Source organism: Haliotis rubra, unplaced genomic scaffold (assembly GCF_003918875.1).
Source record: "Haliotis rubra isolate DU_JTF1 unplaced genomic scaffold, ASM391887v1 Scf142, whole genome shotgun sequence".
In the NCBI taxonomy this organism is placed as follows: Eukaryota; Metazoa; Mollusca; class Gastropoda; order Lepetellida; family Haliotidae; genus Haliotis; species Haliotis rubra.
The window spans coordinates 1,107,881-1,130,767 of NW_025765359.1; the positions used below are offsets into that span (position 1 = coordinate 1,107,881).

Here is a 22,887-nt window from a genome sequence, read left to right on the forward strand (position 1 = left end):
GCGTCACCGACACCTAACATAAACTTAAGTTAGCGTCACCGACACCTAACATAAACTTAAGTTAGCGTCACCGACACCTAACATAAACTTAAGTTAGCGTCACCGACACGGTGCACACCCTTTAACTACAGTCACAGACTGTTACCGTTTACAACCCAGGGTCACTGACATCTTACCTACCATACAACTAGCATCACCGACACCTAACACAACCTTAAGGTACTCTCACCTAATATACCTTTAAAGTAAATTTCAAATTATCCAGATCACCACCAAAACCCTTTCTGAGCTTTACTGAGACCTTGAATCTTGTAAACGTAATCAAAGAACTTCTGCGCAAGAATCGTATGACGCTCTGTGAAAAAGCATGCTCGAATGTACCTCAAAAGTTGAAAAATGAAGGTACTTTGTCAAAGCATTTACTATGGCTGTTGGCATGACGGTTCGCTTAGCCAGTTGACTTTCAACAGAACATACCTAGACACGTCAGGTGCCTCCGGTAATACACTCCTGCTTGTGTATTTGGTTCAAATGGTATTCAATGCATGCAAACTGTTAAGGGTGGAAAATATACATCCATGGTATTTAGGGTGTGAAGTTTTCACCCACCCCTGTTGAATGAAGTTGTCTTACGTCACAGTTACATGTCTAACAATTTGATAAAAGGCATGATTACCTGTATGGTGTTAACAAGCTAAGACAAGATGGGGCCCAGGGAATTGCTGTGAGAATTGCCGTGAGAGTTATGTGGCAAGCAGCTGACGTCGCTGACGTCGTTGACGTTAAATGTGAACGTACCCTTATGTTCTCACGACATACAAATGACCCCTCAGTCTGGTACAGCGTCCATCCACCAGCAACAATTCCTGACTGGGCTACATTCGGAAACTTGTTTTTAGTTATCGTTTACAATTTTTTAGGCTAGGCTTTTCAATGAATTTACCCGATTTTCGTCCATATCTTATTAGTTCTTTGACAAGTCCTCCCTTGACTGAAAATTCAAGCAAATCAACGGAGGCGGCTATAAATCTCCAATGGTAGGATTGAGATGCTGGATATTGTTTGAGGCAGTCTGTTTTGAGAATCTATTTTATACAGTGAGATGAGGTAAAATGGGGTTTAACGTCGAGAATATTCACGACGTGCATGCGTGTGTATGTGTGGCTGCTTGTACTAGCCCAGACTTATGCTGGTTTTATAGTGCTAGCCCACTGAGATACCACGCCGCAGTGAAGCATGAATACCCTTCTCAGACACATTATACTGACTCCGAGCCGACCAGTCCATTAATGCCGAGCGCAGGGATCAACAAGTACCATATTTTAACGTCTTTTAACGCTCTAACCAAAACTAGGAGGGGGTCGAGAATCTACAGGAACTGTAAATGCTGTAAAGTACGATTGTCGCATTTTAAATTCTTCATAACTGTAGTTCGTTATACGCATTTCGACTAAACTATACAGCAAGTGGTCATGGCTAATAGGGGCGGTGGGTAGCCTAGTGGTTAAAGCGTTCGCCCGTTATGCCGAAAACCCGGGTTCGATTCCCCACATGGGTACAATGTGTGAAGCCCATTTCTGGTGTCCCCCGCCGTGATATTGCTGGAATATTGCTAAAAGCGGCGTAAAACTAAACTCACTCACTCATGGCTAATAACACGTTCGTTATAAACGTCAGTTCGTTATAAGCGTGTTCATTACATGATGATGATGATGATGATGATGGTGATGATCCATGCTCACACTTTGATACAAACGTGGATTAAAGTGACTGTTACATGAGATGACAAGTCACTGTGTTACAAGTCATTGTATTACTATACTGATTAAACCCGAAAATGAGGATTCTCTTGCTACAGTAAGTTGCTCTTTTTAATGCAGTCAGTTTATGATCATCCTGACATATTAGTAAAAACCAAACAAGACTGTAATGAGCAAAACAATTTTAATAACATAAATAGGCAGACGTGTTGTTAAAACGTTACAATTACATATCATATAATTTGATGAAAGTCCGGAATAAGTGTGTGGCCAAGGGAATTGCTGTGTGTTAAAACGTTAATAACGCACAGCAAAGGCAAGACATACCTGGTATGATAACTTATTTATTATATTCTAATATGACGTTTCGTTAAAGATCTTTATGCCGTTGTCAATGTACCGTAAGTCCCCATGGTCCCTAGTATGGTGATCTACCTTCAGTTGTTGGCAATATATAGCCTGTTTTTACATCTATAAAGCCTGTTTTTACAATGTGTCCATTTATATAGCGCCAAACTCCACACTAGGTATGCTCATAGCGCTAACAATCAAGCCCAGCACATTATTACCCCTGATAACCCTAGCTGCCTGTTAGGCGCTAAAAGGTTATAGTCATATGACTTTTTCCACCGGGTACCCATTTTCCTGCTGGGTGAACAGAGACAATTTTGAACAAACTCACTTGCCTAAGGTGAGACCACATGTGTCACATATGCTTCGGTGTGGGACAGGACTCAAGTCCTAGAGACTCTCAGGAGTCAAGCTGCCAAACACGGTCACCCATCCAAGGACTCACCGAGCTGCTTAACTTCACCGATTTGTGACCTGAGCTTTGAGCACTTGACCACGCGCCACCACATCTTGTATTGTCATCTATAGTTTAACTGTTTTAGATTGAAATACTTGTTTTAAATTCGAATCTGTGATAATCTAGTTATTTTACTGTCCTTCGTTGACAGGTTTTTCAATTTACCATTACTTACTATGTATAAAAATAATTGTTCTCGTCACGATATGGCTGAAATATTGCCGATGTGACGATTAATTTTAACTCACTCACTTTATGCCGTTGTCAAGTAAAGGTTACGGCAATGTATTTAAAAAAATGATAGCTTAATTCTATTATGATGCCACGTTTCAGTGTAGGTCCTCTTGCTGGTCAACAACATAACAATCTATACCGCAACGTCAAATAATAACAGAGTGAGTATGATTTTACGCCGCTTTTAGCAATATTCCAGCAATCTCACTGCGAGGGATACCAGAAATGGGCTTCACACATTGTACCCGGAATCGAACCTGGGCGTTCGGCGTGATGAGCGGACGCATTAACCACTAGGCTACCCCACCGCCCCACATCATAACAGAACAGAGACCTTGTCATTCATAACAAATCTTGCCTTTTACGTCAAGGGATGCAAAAGATGCACAGGTTTCAACTGAAACTGATCTGTGAGATATAACAACATATTGCTTACGTATTTTGGTACTTCATGTTCTGAAGTACCAAACATACACACTCGAACTATACGAAACAAATATGCAAAATGTCTACTGTACTGACGGTCTACTGCTTGAAAACTGACAGACAGACAGATATTTTATTTCAATAATGTAGGTCATTGACCCATAATACAAACACAATGCAAATATAAATAATACATACATATTGAATATAAGGTGAAGATTGAGATTCAAGATCAGTTATCTTATAATGGTGGGTTTACTTCTTAGTTTTAATACAGTGGACAGGAATGTGCTTAATGTTTTTATATCATTTGTGTTGTTACTGGTAATTAAACGCACAAAGGTTTTAATTGCTTGAGGGTGGGTCTGGGTTGTGAAACACTTCTTTCTTATTTCAGAATATTTACCACAGATATGTAGGACATGGAGCCCGTCTTCAACATAGTTTAAACCGACAGAGTGGCAGTGAAGGCAGATCACGCCGAAGACCCGGGTTCGAATCCCCACATGGGCACAATGTGTGAAGCCCATTTCTGGTGTCCCCCGCTGTGATGTTGCTGGAATATTGCTAAAAGCGGCGTAAAACCAAACTCAGTCAGTCAGTCAGTGAAGGCAGAGACGTTCATTATACGGTGTATTTGTGTTGCGACCGGTTTCCACTGCAAGTCTAAAGTTGTTACAGTGGAACATAGCTATAACTTTCTGTTGATATGATAGGTCACAGGACAAGTACTGTTCAACATTAAGTATTTAGATTTAAGTAGTGAATAATATTTATTAAAAAAGTGCGTTTGGCTCAAAAGCGGACCGATGAATTGCAATCTAACTGGAAAACTAGTAAACATATAATAATCAATGAAACGCTGATCATAATCAAAACATCATACCCACTCTGTGAGTTTTTTGCAGAATTTATGTCCTAAAATTAAAAAAAGTTGTTTAACAGACTATCATTAAAATATTGACAAAGTTCATTATTTGTTACGAGGGAGGAGTGCAGAGAAAAGGACAGCCAGGTGTTAGAGAAGCACGTGCACAAGTGCCGACAAAGTTATTGATTCATTAACCTGTGCTGTGCCGTCTCCATCCTTTCTCGCACAACTGGCTGTCCCTTTCTCTGCACTCCTCCCTCGTAACAAATAGTGAACTGTGTCAATATTTTAATGATAGTTTGTTAGACAACCTTTTTAATTTTATGACATAAATTCGGTAAAAACCTCACAGAGTTGGTCTGAAGTTTTGATTATGATCAGCGTTTCATGGAGTATTTTATGTTTATTAGTTTTCGAGTTAGATTGCAATTCATCGGTCCGCTTTTGAGCCAAACGGACTACATACATTTACGAGAGTCAAGTGAGAAGCGCCAGTATTGAAGGAAGCAGTCATAAAATCCGTGCTTGAAGCTCAATATAAATTGACAACTAGAGACTGCTAATCACAAAATCGGCTTAGAGAGAAGTTATAAAGGTACAACTGCAATTGAAAAAGTGACACAATATTTCCGTACACGTGGATTTGTTGTTCGGTCTGTTCTTAATGGGAGGATAATAACTAGCAATATAATATTATTTATGTAATAACAATGTTCCCTATAGCAGTGTCTGATATTATGCTCTTTTCTAAAGCAAAACTCTTTAAGTGGGGTAAGTTGAGGGCTGTTTAGCATGCTATAAACACATTTATAACCACGTATATCACATAAGCACAGTTTCAGTAAGAATCGAAACCACGAAGGACAACACTCCATTCTATGATCTTACCTGAACCTTCGGCCCTGGTGATACCCGTGAATATCCGGATTAGAATTGGGAGTCAACAACCCTTGTGGTAAGAGGCGACTAACGGGATCGGGTGGTCAGGCTCGCTGACTTGGTTGAGACGTTCCATCGCATCCGAATTGCGTAGATCGTTGCTCATGATGTTGATCACTGGATTGTCTGGTCCCGACTCTATTATTTACAGACCGCCGCCATATAGCTGGAATATTACTGAGTGCGGTGTAAAACTATTCTCACTCACTCACTCGGCCCTAGTGAATGAAAATACAAATTCAAGGACTAAGAAGCCACTTTTCTATTAACAACAATAGATCCCATAAATGGTAGAATTATTCTTAAAAGAATAATTATTAATCACTTTATAAGACTAAATTAAGTGAACACATACAAAACAAGTATTAGTATTGCGCTATTCACATAGGGCTAAAGTCGCAAACACAAAGATGTTAAAATAACAACATTCAGTTTACAGCTTATGCATGAAACATGGACATGAATGCATTTTACCGGATACATTTAGTTATGTTAGTAAGGGACGTGTACGAATTCCATCTTAAGACAATATTGTAACCACCTGGTTAAAAAATCAGAAGGCTTGCTTTCGATGTTGATAAATTGCCTTGAAATTGCATTTTATGATTTTATTAGATCAAAACATACTAATGCAAGCATTTTTATGTTGCATTTTATGGTTCTAGATAGTGCACCCGTATTGACTGCTTCGAACAAACACTGTGAATAGGTATCCGGTTAAGTGCATATGTGACGTGTTTCAATTGTTGTTCATATATTTAAACGTAATACTGATAAACGAGACGGTTGCGAAGAAAGTACCTGAACCTGAAAGGTACTAAAATGTTAAGAAATATTAATCGAATTTGATCGTTAACGTGCTTTCCGCGGTGGCGGAACAAAACAGAACTTACATAGCATAAGACTAGATAGCTATCGGAGATCAATAAATAGACTTTTGTATGCAGATGACACACTACACAAGTACTTCAACTTATTGAGTGTTTTACAGCAACTCGTGAATGTCTCTTTAATGTTGCATTTAAGTAAATTCATCATTTGGAATATAAACATAAGGCCTTGGTAATCGACTACAATGTCATTGGATTTTTACGGGGAATCATTACCATATGTGATATTTTGGGGTAACAATGTAAGTACGGATTCCAGGACTCCCATGTGGGATTCGAGTCAGGCACCAATCGCCAGCGCACAAAGTCGGCGCACTAACCCACTCATCCAACGCGGATATAATTTGTTTTTTTCTAAGGTATGATAAGTCAGAATATGGTGATTACCTATCTGGACGAGATTATTTAAAATTCAATAGAGTCACTTATTTTCTGGTTTATATTTGAAGAACTTTGTACACGAGATAACCGAGTGTTGCGGGTTTTCCATTGAAACACCCAGTGTTTCAAAACGTCAGCTGGCAAGAACCTTCAACTGAAGCCAGGCCACTATCAGCAAATTGATAAACTGCTACCAGCAAACAGGCCAGACCCAACACCGCCCAAGATCGGGAAGACCAAGAGTCACGACACCCACCAGAAGATCGGTACATCCGGCAGATCCACCTCATGACAGATTCGTGACGGCGACCACAACAACGGCGGCGACAGCACTAGGACATGCCATCAGCAGTCGAACAAACCTCCCAGGACTTGGTATGGCTGGTATACGAGCCTACCGCCCTATCCGTGGAATGGCCTTGACCCGTCTACACAGTCACCGCAGACTGCAATGGACACGAACTGTACGTCGGTGGCAGCGACGTGACTGGGAGATAGTGCTTTTTATAGATGAAAGTCAGTATAGTCTGTTCAGAAACAATGGCACAGTTCGAGTTTTTGTATGTAGAGGAGAGCGACTGGCGCCAAACTGCGTTCAAGAAGTTCATCCGTTCGATAGAGGAAGCGTCATGGTATGGGTGCGGCATTTGTGGCCAGAAAACAACAAGACTGGCTATCATCCAGTGAAATCGGAATGCCAAGCGATACAGGGATGAAGTGTTGAGACCTTTCGTGGTACCATTTATTCGGCAACAGCTTACAGGAGTCATTGTGCAGCACGACAACGCCATAATTGTTCGAGAAAACCTGCACAACGTTAACGTCAACGTATTGCCTTGGTAGGCGCGTTCTCCAGAAATGAACATCTCTGGGATCGTCTTGATCGTCAGCTGAGACAGCGTGTACCACCTCCAGCGAACCGACAGGAACTTGAACAGATTCACTTGGACTTATGAAGCAGGATTTCTGCTGACGTCATCCGCCGACTGACGACGCCATCGAGGAGACGTGTGTTGGCGTGCCCAGGGTGACAACACTCGCTATTGATGACGTGTCCCCTGACTCCTGTCTCATTATGTGATTCTTATGCACTTTTGGAATAAACTCTGATTTGTGTATTTTTTATTTTGACCTTATGACTCTTTCTTATTGAATTCAGGCAAATGCAATACCAGCATTACAATGAATTTTCAGTCAAATTATTGGAAAATAATTTCTGTTTATAAAATAATTATCATAAATACCACATACGTCTTTGTTCCTATTCTTAGGACAAGTGAAGTCGACGAAACTTTCTTTTGCCCGGCAGACTATTTCAGAGAAATATCCTGCATCAAGTATGTATGTTGAATAAATTAAGATACTTACATTAATTTTGTCAAACGAACTCTTAATACATTCATAATGATTCATTCAACTGATTTGTTAGTTGTTAACTGTTTAACTGCATATACTATTTCTTGCTCTGTAATTGGACGATCAAGACAATCACGAGCTTTATCAAAACTATACCGCTTTTTTCTGTTTAATCACTGTCTGCATTATAGTAATTATTTATGTCTTAAAAATAATCAAACAGTTTGTCTCTCACCACCGTTATCCTGTATCAGTATTTTCCAAAACGACTTGTTATTATTCAAATGCTAAACACCGAATTTCTTCTGTATCTATATGTTAAAATCAACATTTTATTTGAGTAAATCTGAGTGTTGTACTCTGCATAGTAAGGCCATGTGACCTGAACACGAGGCTCAAAAGGGCCTGTTGGAACGTCTAAGTAATTGTGTTTACTACAATATTTGGACATGACCTTCTCTTCGACAAATGATGGGTGGCATCCCCGGTGGATAGTCCAGTGTATAATCGAAACTTGGTATTACTGCCCACAAAGCTGCATATATATCTTCGCAGGAATTACATTACGACCGCGTAGACGGTTTTCATATAAACGCTTTACTTTATGCGTTCTGGAGTTCTTGGCATGCACGCTTTGACTCACTGCATTTCCATACAAGGACCACTCACTCAGCCCCTGCCATCCCATTCGCTTAGCCCTCCACCCTCAACGCCACACGTTCACTCAGATTTAAACGTGCTGGTTTAAGAGATAACCCAAGTTGTTCTTGTGGAAATGTTTGTGAAAATTCTTATTATTACCTATTTGACTGTCAATTATATACAGTACAGAGAACTACCATGATGACTAATTTACGCAGTACAAATGTGGATATAACCTATGAGTTATTATTACATGGCAATGCAGATCTGACTGTTAACATAAATCAAAACATATTTAAAATTGTCCAAACATATATTTGTCATTTAAAACGATTTTCCAAATTGTTGCAATTGTTCCTCTTTTTCCCATATTTCTGTTCTGTTCTTCTCTGTCCATCTTGTAGAATGAATGTAAATAATAATATGTAAATACTACGGAGAGGGTGTTCTAAGTTGTATAACTTATACCCAATCCTTTTTTCATGAATAAAATATGTTTAAAACAAACAACGATTTTAAATAATTTCAACGATCCCCCTCAAGGCGATAACACCATGTTACTTAGATCTTTTAAATTATCTGCTGGATTGTGCAAATCCATTCAGGTGAATTCGAAAGACAAAACCAATAATATGACCTTTTACTTCGAATATTTCTTTAGCAATCGAAACCAAGATGGTTTAACGGTTACTCGAAGTTGATTGGTAGAGAATATTTTAAGAACAATTACGAATGGCTTCATCGAAGATGGTAGAGTCCAAAGTGAATGGTCGTGGGACTTCATACCAAGCCGTGCTGCTTAGAATGCACCTCTGAATTCCCGACGCGAATTCTGCTGTAACACACAGGAAATCGGTTTCTGCAAGGCACAAAGACAAACATGCTTCTATCGTTGTGACGTTGTTTATGATCCTGTTGTTGTATCCATCAAGGTTTTTATTTTTGAATATCGTGAATCCTGTACCATATGCAGGACAACCTGAAATAAAATAATTAAGTCGATTTTGATTAAACGTTTTGTGTGAATTGAACTGACACTGTAAAGAACTTGGCAAGCGGTATGGCTAAAAGTATTGAGTCGATTTTGAATGAATCTAGAATCGTATGAAGAGTAATCTGAAATAAAATTAGTAAGTCGATTTTGAATGAATCCAGAACCATATAAAGAACAACCTGAAATAATGTTTTTAAGTCGATCTTGAATGAACCTCGAACCATACATTGAGCAACCTGAAATAACATTATTAAGTCGATTTTGAATGAAAGCGTTGCGTAAATCTCACTGACATAGCAAAGACAGATAAAACATAGGTTAAATGCATTTCAAGTACTTGGTTACTGATATTGTGGTTAAACGAATTTCGAAACATCTTTATATTCCTACCGAATGCACAGTTTATAAGGGAAACGGAATAGTGGCAGTATTTTGTGACATAAGTAAAACCTCAAATGAAGTCAGGCACAATGGTTTCATACACAAACTTAAATCAATGTGGTGTTTGGGGTCAGCTTCTTAAAACGGATTGAAAGTTATTTAGAAAATAGATTTCAAAGGGTGGTTATTCATGCTTACAGTTCTGACACAAGGCCAGTCGTGGCTGGAGTAAAGCAAGGATCTGCCGAAGGCCCGCTGTTGTTTATTGTTTATATCAACGATATATTTGGAAGCATAGAGAGTACCATTAGCTTATCTGCAGATGATCCATCACTAAAGGAAGTTGGTGAAACTCCTGTCACCGCTGTGAGTGCTCGAAATAAGTGAGTGAGTGAGTTTAATTTTACGCCGCCAATATTTCAGCAATATCACGGCTTCACACACTGTACCCACGTGGGAAGTAAAACCCGGGTCTTCGACGTGACGAGCGACGTTTTGACCACTACCCTACCACCCCTCTAAATAACCAACTGAGTATAATATCGACCTGTGCCGAAAGTAGAAAGATAATTTTAATCTTTGCAAAACAGAATCATTTGACTTTGATACGACAACACGCATAACAAATCCCATAGAAAACTAGATCTCAAAATGAATAATGGTTAAGTTAACGACGTCCAGTCGCACAAACATCTTGGCCTTGTACATCAGAGTGATTAGACTCGTGGAATGAACAGCTTAAAGAAAACGTGAAGTCCAGTGACAAGCTGCCTTAGAAGTCTTAAAAATTGATTTTTAGGAAAACAATGGAAACTATGTATATATATTTTATGTTTCCTGTTTAATTCTGTCATATTTGTGACAACTGCTCAAAGGGTTGTCACAATTGCTTGCAAATCTTAATCTAGATACACTAAGAACCATATGTTGGTATCAGTAAAAATAATGCAAGTTATACAAAGAAAAACTTTCAGGCCACTAAATGGTAACAGATATATTCTCAAATTGACAACATTTGCTAAATTGATAAATAATCTTGTCCTTGGCTATATTGGCGATCTTGTACCACCTATCGAGTCAGAAGCTAACAGTTATAACAACAGACTGACTGACTGACTGAGTTTGGTTTTACGCCACTTTTAGCAATATTCCAGCAATATCACGGCGGGGACACCAGAAATGGGCTTCACACATTGTACCCATGTGGGGATTCGAACCCGGGTCTTCGGCGTGACGAGCCAACGCTTTAACCACTAGGCTACCCCACCGCCCCTATAACATCAGAAGAAGTAAGAAGTTGAAAACTATCAAGTGTAAAACAACGAATCTTTTCTAAATCTTTTCTTGCAGACACAGCCAAACTTTGGAATTCATTCTCGATGCAAGTACAGTAGGATATACTTTGGAGATTATAAATAAAATGATAAACATAATGTAAATACTGTCTCTTTTTTTATCTAAACTTCGGTTCTAAATTCTGTCAGATTTCACTCCTGTCTAAGACTTGGCAGTGATCTTGATTTGAAAGATCTTTTTTTGATAATCCTGTTTGCTCTTGTGGCTACCATAACGAAGACTCTCTTCATTTCGTCTTACATGTGGAACTTTTATCGATATGATAAGTAAGTAATATGTACGTAAGTAAATAATAAACTCTTGAAATTTAAGATCCATGAATGTATTGGTATGGCAACCACCACTATGACCTAAACGGCATCGATTCTGGGATTTTGACTGATATAAAATGCAATTCGAAATAAAGTTAGGTTTCATGTTTCAGTGCTGTTATTACTCAAACCGTAACCTACCTTGAACACAGCTGCCATGGGAGTACACGTGCATGATGTCACACACACACAATCCCTCATTACAAGTAGTCTTGGCAACAGTGCAATCTGTAGAGGTGACACAAGAACCGAAATGGTTGACTGAAACGAACAAGAAGTGCCTGGTCTTACTTGAATTGTAGAAGTGTCCCGTAATCAACATCACATCTTTGAATCTTTGAATGGATAGATTCATTGAACACTGGGGAATAAAAGTACTATCAGGGTCAAAATGGCTTATGTACATATCTGTTCGCTGTTAACAAACGTGTGTTTGCATCTCAATATTTCTGAGTAGACGTACATAAACGTTCCGGTTTCCTTTTTCAAATTGACCACATCTATTAAGAACTGAGAAAACTACACATTTATATATTTTTTGTTTCAAGCTATCAAGGGGGATAATCATACAAAGCCTGTCAAAAATACACACAATTCAACATTCAGGTTTTGTCTAAATCTAAATTCCCTAACCTAAAGTGGATGTTTTCATTTTCCATATAATATACTCTACTTGCCTCACACATATACACCAGTACTGCAGGTATTTGACAAAGCATCACGTGTGTGTTTTCAGAAATGTCAGTAGTTCAGACGAGGATTTGCTTGTAAATGTACAGCTCTTTAATATGGATGCTTATGAAGCTTAGGAACCAAGGAGAAAGTTGGACTGATTTTTGTTTCTAAATTGTTGATTAACTTTAAGGAATATGCAAATATTATTTTTGTGTGCAAAAATCCTTGAATATTTCAGAGACATCCCTGAAGTAATGACACAAGTCATGTGACATAACAATCTTAGTCGTGATTACACAATGACATTTAGAAAGTGGTCAAATGTAACATATGTTATATTTGGGATTACACTTTCTTAGTAAATTACAAATTCTTGTACTTCTTGGGTTGAGTCCCATCCGGGATTCGAACCCACACCTTCAGAGTCAGGCACCTATTCGCTCTGAAGGCTACGAATTGTTGCAACTGTTAAACCCATGACGTGTTCTGCTGCTACATTTGTGTTGAATTCCAAAATTGTGTACTTATCGGAGACAATGTATTGTGAAGAATGTTTTTCACATGTATCATTGTCCGAGTAATGGAATTGTACATGGTGGGAATTTGTTTTGATGAACCATGCTGAATATCGTGTTGTTTTGTCTTGCGGAACCAGACTAACATTGGTTTGTCTGTTTGTCTGTTTAACGATATTATATGTTCCAGCTATATGGCGGCGGTCTGTTAATCATAGTCTGGACCAGACAATCCAGTGATCAACATCATATGCATCGATCTACGAAATTGGGATACGATGATATTAGTCAAACAAGTTAGCGAGCTTGACCACCTGATCCCGTTAGTCGCCTCTTACAAGCATGGGTTGCTGAAGACCAATTCTAACCCGGGTACGCAAATATTAGATATTGAAACTGTATACGACTTAATATTTTCGTATTATTATAAAATAATGATGAAATCGTTGTGTATAAAAAAGATTTAACAGGAAAATGGATGGTCCTATCTGAGATGAAAATTACACCTTAGATTGTGTAATTTAACTATGTTGTAATAATTTTTATATACAAATATTACTATTATTCCATATACAAGCATGAAGACTTATATATGAGTATATGAAATAATATTGATAAAATGTGACAGGTTTTTGCAAATCAGACAAGTGAGCAAGAATACAGCACCCATCCTGATTTCAGCCTACAAACACCGATCTGTGCATGTCGGTCTGCTGACGCATTCAATTCAATTAGCCTTATCATGTAATGTAGTGAATTACTACAAATGTCTCACTATTTTGCTTGATGTCATGGGTTGTTGGGTGCCTTTTGCGACGTCAGGACTAATGTTAGTCCCCATTTTGAAAAAAATGTACTCAGAAGAATATTTTTAAAAAAAGTAAAAAAATTGTTTAAATAATGGACATATAATTGTCCATAATAATGTGGTTTAATCTATTCTCCTCTAGGATGCCAAATGCAATGCATGAAAAGCTAATATTTAAGGGATTATGAGGATAATCGTACTTACTGGGTAGATTGCACGGTTATTATTTATGAATGCACTTTTTGAAAAAAATATAAAGTAAAGCCAGAATCAGATGTTATTAACTTAATTATCTAACAAAAGGCGAAACAAATTACTTAGTCTCTCATATAGAACCTGAAATAAACAGACCCAGTATACCAAATTGCAAGTCTGGAATATGTGGCTGGATTATCACAGTTTCAGAAAAATGAAGAAAGTTTGCAGGCTCATTTTTACCATATTTTGTGAGTAAACGTTGAGAACCGTTTTTTGTCTGTGAAGCATGTTCATGTCAGAGACTAGATGTTAGTCTTCAATGTTACCCAAAACAAGGGGAGTAATTCGTAAATTGTCATTCAAACGAACAAAATTGATTTTCAAAACACCATGACAGTTCCTTGTAAATGTGTCTATTTGTATTTAGTGAAAATATGATGAATTAATGTTAAGATAGTATATTCACTTTTAGTAATAAAACTGAATATGAAATTTCAGTATTTTTGTGAAAAGATACACTCAAATTGTACGTCATGTTTGTACATGTTGGTAAAGGATCTACACTTCCATTCACTAGTCCTTCGCCTGCAAGAAATAATAAAATATGTACCAAACTGTTGCGTTGACATGCCCAAGACTGACCGTGTGTTGGCTTGCAGCAGTATACGGGATTTAAACCAAAGATTGAAAAAAACCTACTCAAAGGATCTTCGAAATGAATAACTAAGTTGTGTGAAGGAAAATGCAAACCTTACTCAAATTGTACATTATGTTTGTACCTGTTGGCAGCGGGACAGGATGACCGTGTGCACTGTCATTCACCAGCTGCTGGCCTGAAAGAAATACTATAAAATGTACAAAAACCGTTTAATTACGTTGATATTTCTGAGAGTGACCAACCTTTAACGTGTGTTCGCTTGCAGTAGTATGCGGTAATCCAGTCCAGTGGTTTAAAAAACCTACTCAAAGGATTTTCGAAATGAATAACTTAGTTATGGACTTATGGGGATAATCGTATAAGGCACCCACCAATGCCGTTATTATTTATGCATAAACAAATAAAGTAAATGAAGAACTAAACTTATCTCATCCTGTGATCAAATTGTCTTAAAAAGGCGGAGTAAAAGAGGAGTAATTTGTAAATTGTGTATGGTATATTTTCCAACACAAAGACAGTTCGATTCTTTGTAAATGTGTGCATATATATACTGTAAGCCATTAAAAACGCAATTGGTATTTGTTGTCCTGAAACTTACAAAAGTTCTATTGAAGATTTTTTCCTGCTGTACAGAGGATGTAGGGATAAAAGGCTGTTATTCTGGCCGATTTCGAGTTACTTACCGAGTCCCGGAGCATTCCTCTCACATGACCTTTGATACTTAAAACTGAACCTTTGACATTTCTCGTAAACACAACCACATTCATGAAACATGTTGTGCACATGCATTATTACCTGCACCCAGGCCCTGTAAAAGCACACGGAATTGTGGAACTCAATCACTTTGAGAAAATGCCACACTTGACACAAGACGAAAGGAATCAGGTTATCGGTATGGTCAGCCAAGGTGCTTCAGATGTGATGATTGCCAGGCACTTTAATGTGCACCCATCCACTGTAAGTCGACTCAGACAACGTTTTCGGGCTACCGGAAGTGTTGCTGATCGTCCGCGACTTCGTGCACCACCTGTGATAACAGCTCGACAAAACCGCAATATCCGAGTTTCACACTTGCGAAATCGGTTCCAAACAGCTGATGATTAGTCAAGGAGGACAATTGGGACAAGTCAACGTCATTTTAGCGCCCAAAAGGTGCAAGGACGCCTTGCTGCCTTCAACATCCGGTGTCGTCACCCGTACTGTGGTCCAACCTTTTGCATCGCCACAGACTTGCCAGACAGCGATGGGCAGCAAATGGGGCCAATCTTGGCAACAGGACATGGCCAGATGTCATTTTTTCAGATGAATCCAAGTTTAACTTATCCTTTGCAGATGGACGTCAACAGATTTATCGACGTAAAGGAGAAAGACTTGCGCCAAACTGTGTCCTTGAACATGATCGTTTTGGAGGGGGGTGGTGTCATGATCAGACCACAGACCATCAGAGGCTGCAGACCATCCAACAGCTGTTCCTGAGAAATGTGTGTCTTTCAATGCCCCAAAGACTGCGAGCATGTCTTGCAGCGCACGGTGAACACACACGATATTGACTGCAAGTGACCCCTTCTTTGTTTGATGTCATTGTTGCGTCACTGATGTTGTTGTTGACTGGACATTTTCAGATGAAATTATTCCCAGATGTTCACTTAAAACATATCTGCCAGTTAGGTTTATATATGTCGAAATTAGTGTGAGTAAAGAAAGTATGAATGTCAAGTTGCATTTTTAATGGCTTACAGTATATATTTTAAAATATTGTTGAATATTACATTTTCGGCTTTAGATCTACGTTTGACATGAGATTGAACATGGATACATATCCATACTATGTAACTCATTGTGTGAAGGAAAATGCAAACCTTACGCAAATTGTACATTATGTTTGTACCTGTTGGCAGCGGGACAGGATGATTCACCAGCTGCTGGCCTGAAAGAAATACTATAAAATGTACAAAAACCATTTAATTACGTTGATATTTCTGAGAGTGACCAACCTTTAACGTGTGTTCGCTTGCAGCATTATGCAGTAATCCAGTCCAGTGGTTTAAAAAAACCTACTCAAAGGAATCTTTCGAAATGAATAACTTAGTTATGGACTTATGGGGATAATCGTATAAGGTACCCACCAATGCGGTTATTATTTATGCATGCAATCTTAAGCAAATAACGTAAATGAAGAACTAAACTTATATCATCCTGTGATCAAATTGTCTTAAAAAGGCGGACTAAGAGAGGAGTAATTTGTAAATTGTGTATGGTATATTTTCCAACTCAAAAACAGTTCGATTCTTTGTAAATGTGTGCAGATATATATTTCAAAATATTGTTGAATATTACATGAGATTGAACATGGATACATATCAGACAGACAGACAGACAGACAGGTTTTATTCAGTAATGTAGGCACAGTGGCCCATAGTACAGTTGAATTTTCATTTTAACAAATATTGGTCACGTGACACGAAATTATGGTTTTACATGTGATTTAAGGATGGACATCAAATGTTTTATGAAAATGGCAGCTGATTTAATAGTGTCATCGTTATTAGAATTAAGTATTTTATATATCGTTTGTGGGGCATCATTAAAGCATTTTAGATACTTCTTTCGGCCAGCAGAGAATGCCTCACAGTCTAATAATAAGTGACGTTCGTCTTCAGTTTTACCAGAAGAACAATGAGAACATGATAAATCTTCCAATGTATTTTTATCTTTTCTATAACGCTGTATTTTTAAGGCATGTAGAGAGATTCTAAATTTACAAAAATTTCTTAAAAGGGACTTATCATTAAGGACCCTAATATATTTTTCAGGTCCGAACATCGATTTACATTGTGAATAATGACTTAGAAAACTCGATGAATTTACTGATGCGTGCCAATTCTGAATATATATATCTTTTATTCGTTGCTTAAAAGTTAACAAAAAACATTTTTATATCACCAACATCTTGCTTAAACCAAACATAAGAAAACCCGCTTGAAAATAACACATTTCGGACACCAGAAGCCCAAGAATACTTTCAGTATATATTTTAAAATATTGTGGAATATTACATTTTCGGCTTTAGATCTACGTTTGACATGAGATTGAACATGGATACATATCCATACTATGTAACTCATTGTGTGAACGAAAATGCAAACCTTACTCAAATTGTACATTATGTTTGTACCTGTTGGCAGCAGGACAGGATGACCGTGTGCACTGTCATTCACCAGCTGCTGGCCTGAAAGAAATACTATAAAATGTACAAAAAACCGTTTAATTACGTTGATATTTCTGAGAGTGACCAACCTTTAACGTGTGTTCGCTTGCAGTAGTATGCGGTAATCCAGTCCAGTGTTTGAAACACCTACTCAAAGGAATCTTTCGAAAACCACTACTTATACTTTTATGATGTGCATAATTTTACGCCGCTTTAAGCAATGTTCCAGCAATATACAGTATACAATCACATGTAATGTTGATTAATAGATTATATTGTTTTAGTGGGTGGGTGAATGAGTGAGTGTGTTGTCACCTTAAGCCCCTTTTAGCAATATTCCAGCAGTATCATGGCGGGGGACACCAGAAATGGGCTTCACATATTGTACCCATGTAGGGAATCGAACGAGTCTTCAGCGTGACGAGCGGGTGCTTTAACCATTAGGCTACCCCACCGCCCCTACTTATTTATGCAATTATGAAGATAATCGTATAAGGTTCCACCAACTCGGTACTTGGCACGGATGTTAATATACTTCCCATCAAAAGTTTTACACTCGCCTAAAACACCCACTATATGTTATGTGTGTGTGTGTGTGTGTGTGTGTGTGTGTGTGTGTGTGTGTGTATATATGGTTACATCGCAGATTAATTTATCCACTTACTTGGGGGGAACCAACTGCAAACCTTATGCAGATGAATTGCACGAGGATCATGCATCAAATTGCTGAAAAGCATGTGCAAATATCGCGAATGTGATCAGCTGCGTTTTGGTGTAAAGTTTTGTTGAGAATTCGCCAATTTTCACTGATTTTTATCATTTATTAAACTCATGACAATAATCTTTTCAACATTAAGAATTGTGTTTTGCAATACATCAGTTCATGTGTAAAAAGTACCTTTAAACAGTGTAGAATATTTTGCAAAATTTAGTTTAGAACAATTGCCTGAAGTAAGTGGCTTTATTTACACTAGTGAGTCTAAAGTGTTGATGGGAGGTATATAAAGAAAGAAACAAACGTATGTCATCCTGTGGTCAAAATATTTTTAAAAGTCAGAATGAATATATTGATTACTATGTCATATAAAACAAGAGGAGTAATTCATAAAAGCTTTAAGTTACCGAACTCAGCAATATTCCAGTTACATGTATATGACGGCAGTCTGTAAATGACCGGACATCATAAGCATCGATCTACGCAATTGGGATACGTTGATATGTATCAACTAAGTTAGCCAACCTGACCCCTCGATCCCATTAGTCGGCTCTCACGAAAGCATGGGTTGTCGAAGACCAATTCTAACCCGTATCTTCACGGATCTCGCTGACTTGGTTGACACATGTCTTCGTATCCCAATTGCGTAGATCGCTGCTGATGCTGTTAATTGTCTTGTCCAGACTCAACAATAAAACCCAAAAAACAAACAGAACCGAGGATAATATGTATATATTTACAAGTGCTAGAATTGGGTGTGTTTTTGTTACCTGATGCACATGTTGAATACATGTTGAATCCGGATTCACCAACATACGTTGTGTCCTCTGGTGTTGTGAGAGGGTCGGTGTAGGCCACGCATTCTCCGCTGCTGTCCTTGTAGCCAAAGGACCTGATGCTGTGAAAGTGGCTGCAGAGCGCAGCACATTCTGCACGGTTGGTCATCGTCTTTGTCCATTTAACACCAACGCTGACCCTCTTGTTCTGGAATAGAGGTAGTGGCTCTACCTGACATTCACCACAGACAGTACTTCTGACAAGATCAAAACCACAGCAAGTTATCAACAAAAGAAGTGGAATTTCTCTTCTGGTCATGACTGTTAACCAGCGTCTTACATCACAGACAACTATCTGCAATAACAACCGGAGTGGGCTTCTGGTGCAACCAGGAGCTATGCATCGACTGTATATTTTTAACATTTGTGTTTTTAAAGATACGGGAAGCTGGGCTGTTCTTGTTGGTTGATTACATGATGCATATAACCTTTTCAAACTGTCACAACATATATTCCATTTACTGCACCATTTGTTGATTGATTAATATTGGCAAGAAATATCGACCACCATTTCAATTTTGAAAATCGCTGTATTATTGGACAAAATGCATATTTACATACTCCTTAAAGGTCTTCAACAATCCATTTAAATTTTCTACTGGATAGCTAAACTTCATAAGTATCCATAGTAAAGAGATATACATTTAACAGCAAATCCTTGTCTGAACTACTGACAACATTTCTTCGAAAACACAACAGTTCTGGAATGTTGAATTTGAACCATAGCTCTTAAGATAACCGGGGACGAAACGCTGCATCTGTCTGTGGTTGAAGGAAGGTTTTATATCACTGCCCCGTCCCTGCCCAGATACTGTTGATGTAGATGTCGGGTCCAGACACACAAAAGACACACCACCACCACCACCACCATCATCATCATCATCATCATCATCATCATCATCATCATCATCATCATCATCATCATCATCATCATCAATTTTGTTACGCATGAAGACCACAGGCCATATCAATATTCGAAACAGTAATGAAGGCGTTAACGATAAAAGGAAACAATTGATCTAAATGCATATCATTTACCTGTCTCCTTGTTTCACAATACAATAAACAACAAAACATAATCTGATGATGTATGTTCCTTATAATTAGCAGGAATCGACTAATAATGATCTTGATCAATCTTTCTTTGAAGAATTTAAATTAAAAAAATATAAGACAAAATGAAATTTTCAAAACCTAGTTCTCTATTCCTTGAATGCAAATGAACGATGTCCAGAAAGGAAAATAAATTGTTGCCGAATGTGTAACTTGTTGTAGTTGCATTAAATTGTTTTGCAGAGAATCAGTAAAAGTTCAAAACAATCTCTTTTATCACAATAAAACCCGGGTCTTTGTGAGATGTTTCAACACACTCATCATTGAGAAATATAGTATGTTATCAGCTTTTGATATATTTGTTTGGTTGGTGGCACAATTCACTTTGGCCCTGATAATCACTGCTCTCACCATATTGGCCCTGATTATCACTGCTATCACCATATTGGCCCTGATAATCACTACTATCACCATATTGGCCCTGATAATCACTGGTATCACCATATTGGCCCTGATAATCACTGCTCTCACCATATTGGCCCTGATAATCACTGCCCTCACCATATTGGCCCTGATAATCACTGCTCTCACCATATTGGCCCTGATAATCACTGCTATCACCATATTAGTGACCGCATGTTTCTTTTCTCTTTCTTCTCAAAAGTCGACATTATAAGTTGTTCACTGGTCCCTCGGGGGACATGGGTTGATGTACCCACAGGTATAAATCTGTTTGTAGCCATCTCTAGATTTTGCTGACAAGAAAAACAGATTTAGAGTTATCTCCCTTCCATCGATTTGCATTCGCAAAACATCGGTAATTTCCGTACATCATACGTGATTCAATGTAATTCGAGATAAAGAATTACTACCACGAAGTACCAAATGAGTTGCCATTGACAGCGGGGTACATTGAAATGTTACTCGCTTGTAAGCGGGGTGCATTGAAAATAATAGAAGAGCGCTCAGTCAATCAGAAAGCGGCATTTATGTGTGAGGTAAGATCAATTGGGATATAACTGAAATACTGAGTACACAAACTCACAAACGACGCCTGGGTCGACTGACTATGGCAAAATCCATGCAGACTCATGGAAATTCGACGATGGGATATACACTCGCGGATTGAAGGGACACGAAACTGAGCATTCTCCTGCTCTAGGAAGGTGGCCCTGTAGTATATATGAGAACAAAATTGTAATGTGCAAACCAGTTTTATTGATATGAACAGAGATGACAAATACGGTTTTCATTTAGCTAAGCACTAACACATCATACAACCAAAGCCTTAAGTTGGTGACACACAGCAAAGGCAAAACATTTGTTCATTGTATTTAAATGCTACGTTTCAGTATCAGTCCGCATACCGTTGTCACACAACACATAGCTCGCTTAGTTTAATCGGTTATCATTTTTGAAATACCAAACACACAACATTTAAATACAAAGTGTATACTGCACTCACTGTCCACTATAGAGGACGCTCACCAATATATCATGGCTCGTCAGCGGTTTGTAGAGATGCTATTCAAATAAGGTTAAAATTACAATTTAAAACGTTTAATTAGTTATCATTTTCTGAAATACCAAACACACAACATTTAAATACAAAGTGTATACTGCACTCACTGTCCACTAGAGGACGCTCACCAATATATCATGGCTCGTCATCGGTTTGTAGAGATGATATTCAAATAAGGTTAAAATTACAATTTAAAAAGTGACAAAAGGTTTACTTGATCATACGAAAATATGCTAAGCCTGCTCATTCGGTAAAATCAGATTTCGAATGAATCTGGTATCATTTAATCGGTATGGCAACAATCACTCGTGTAAAATATCAAAAGATTATGTGTGTGTGGATCTGATACATAGCAATATCCTTGACAGGCTTAAATTGAGGGCAGATTTGCATGCTTTGAAAAACATTTATAAACTACATATTTTACGTACAGTTTCAGCAAGATCTCTGACTCTAAAAGACAAAGGACAACACACTTCTGTCCTGGTGAAAGAAAAGACAAATTCAAGGACTAAGAAACTACTTTTCTATTAAATAACATATATACGTCCGTAAATGGAAGAATGAACAAAATGCATTATGCAACATTATGTTTGTTAAAACAATGTTTACTTCATTGCTAAGACTTTATAAATAATATACAAAAATGCTGCAAATTAGTCTGCTGACGTGATAGTTTGGTCCCACGAACTGTATCGGGGTCCTTAATGTCGCTGCACATTAGAAACTGAAGGAAAGGAGTATATACCAGCGTGTGTCTCGACTTGCTAAAAAAGCAGAAATTTTGAAAATCTGTATGTTTTCTTTAAAGTTTAGTTAAACTTAATACGTGGTTAACTATTCACTTTTTTATCAATTTATTTCTTTTTGATGGGTACATAATTGTTGCATTTGTGGTACATATAAATACACAAAGTATGGACACAAGTGTTAGATACTCCGTAGGCTAGAAGAAAACATTGTGATTATAATTTATGTGAAGAGGTTATGGCAAGATGACCCAAAAGGTGCAGAATTTACCATAGTTACAGTGCGAAAAGGTAGTACATTAGTCAATTTCATACAGGGTGTGTAAGTAATTTTTTAATCCAACAAACTGCGGATGCGAATTAGAAATTCTCTTTGCATATATATAGTATTTTGTTGCGATGATAATCAGGTTTAATACATCATTTCGTTTTTCTTTATATCCAGAAATGATATGTTTTGCATCCAGTATTAATCTTATGCCTGTTCCTATGGGTATTATTCACTCTTCATATGGTTAAGAGAGTGAGTCGTTTTCCGATATGCAGCTGTAATAAATATGATCTCTAGCATCAGTTAATAGGTGTACTGAAGGCGGTCAAA

The 22,887-nt window shown here is 37.9% G+C and overlaps 1 protein-coding gene and 1 long non-coding RNA gene across 2 annotated transcripts; one reads left to right on the forward strand and one right to left on the reverse strand.

The window, feature by feature from the left end:
* Nucleotides 1-1,057: 1,057 nt before the first annotated feature.
* LOC124269088 lies at nucleotides 1,058-20,855 on the forward strand. Its single transcript, XR_006896418.1, has 3 exons — nucleotides 1,058-1,070; nucleotides 17,837-17,839; nucleotides 20,737-20,855. It is a non-coding gene; the product is annotated as an uncharacterized LOC124269088 (long non-coding RNA).
* Nucleotides 8,815-19,273, reverse strand: LOC124269112. The gene is made up of 4 exons (XM_046704129.1): nucleotides 18,897-19,273; nucleotides 17,379-17,432; nucleotides 11,491-11,610; nucleotides 8,815-9,286 (listed from the first exon to the last, which is right to left on the reverse strand). Exons 1-4 carry the CDS (start codon nucleotides 19,219-19,221, stop codon nucleotides 9,024-9,026), a joined length of 762 nt encoding a protein of 253 aa, XP_046560085.1. The 5' UTR covers nucleotides 19,222-19,273; the 3' UTR covers nucleotides 8,815-9,023.
* Nucleotides 20,856-22,887: the final 2,032 nt, after the last annotated feature.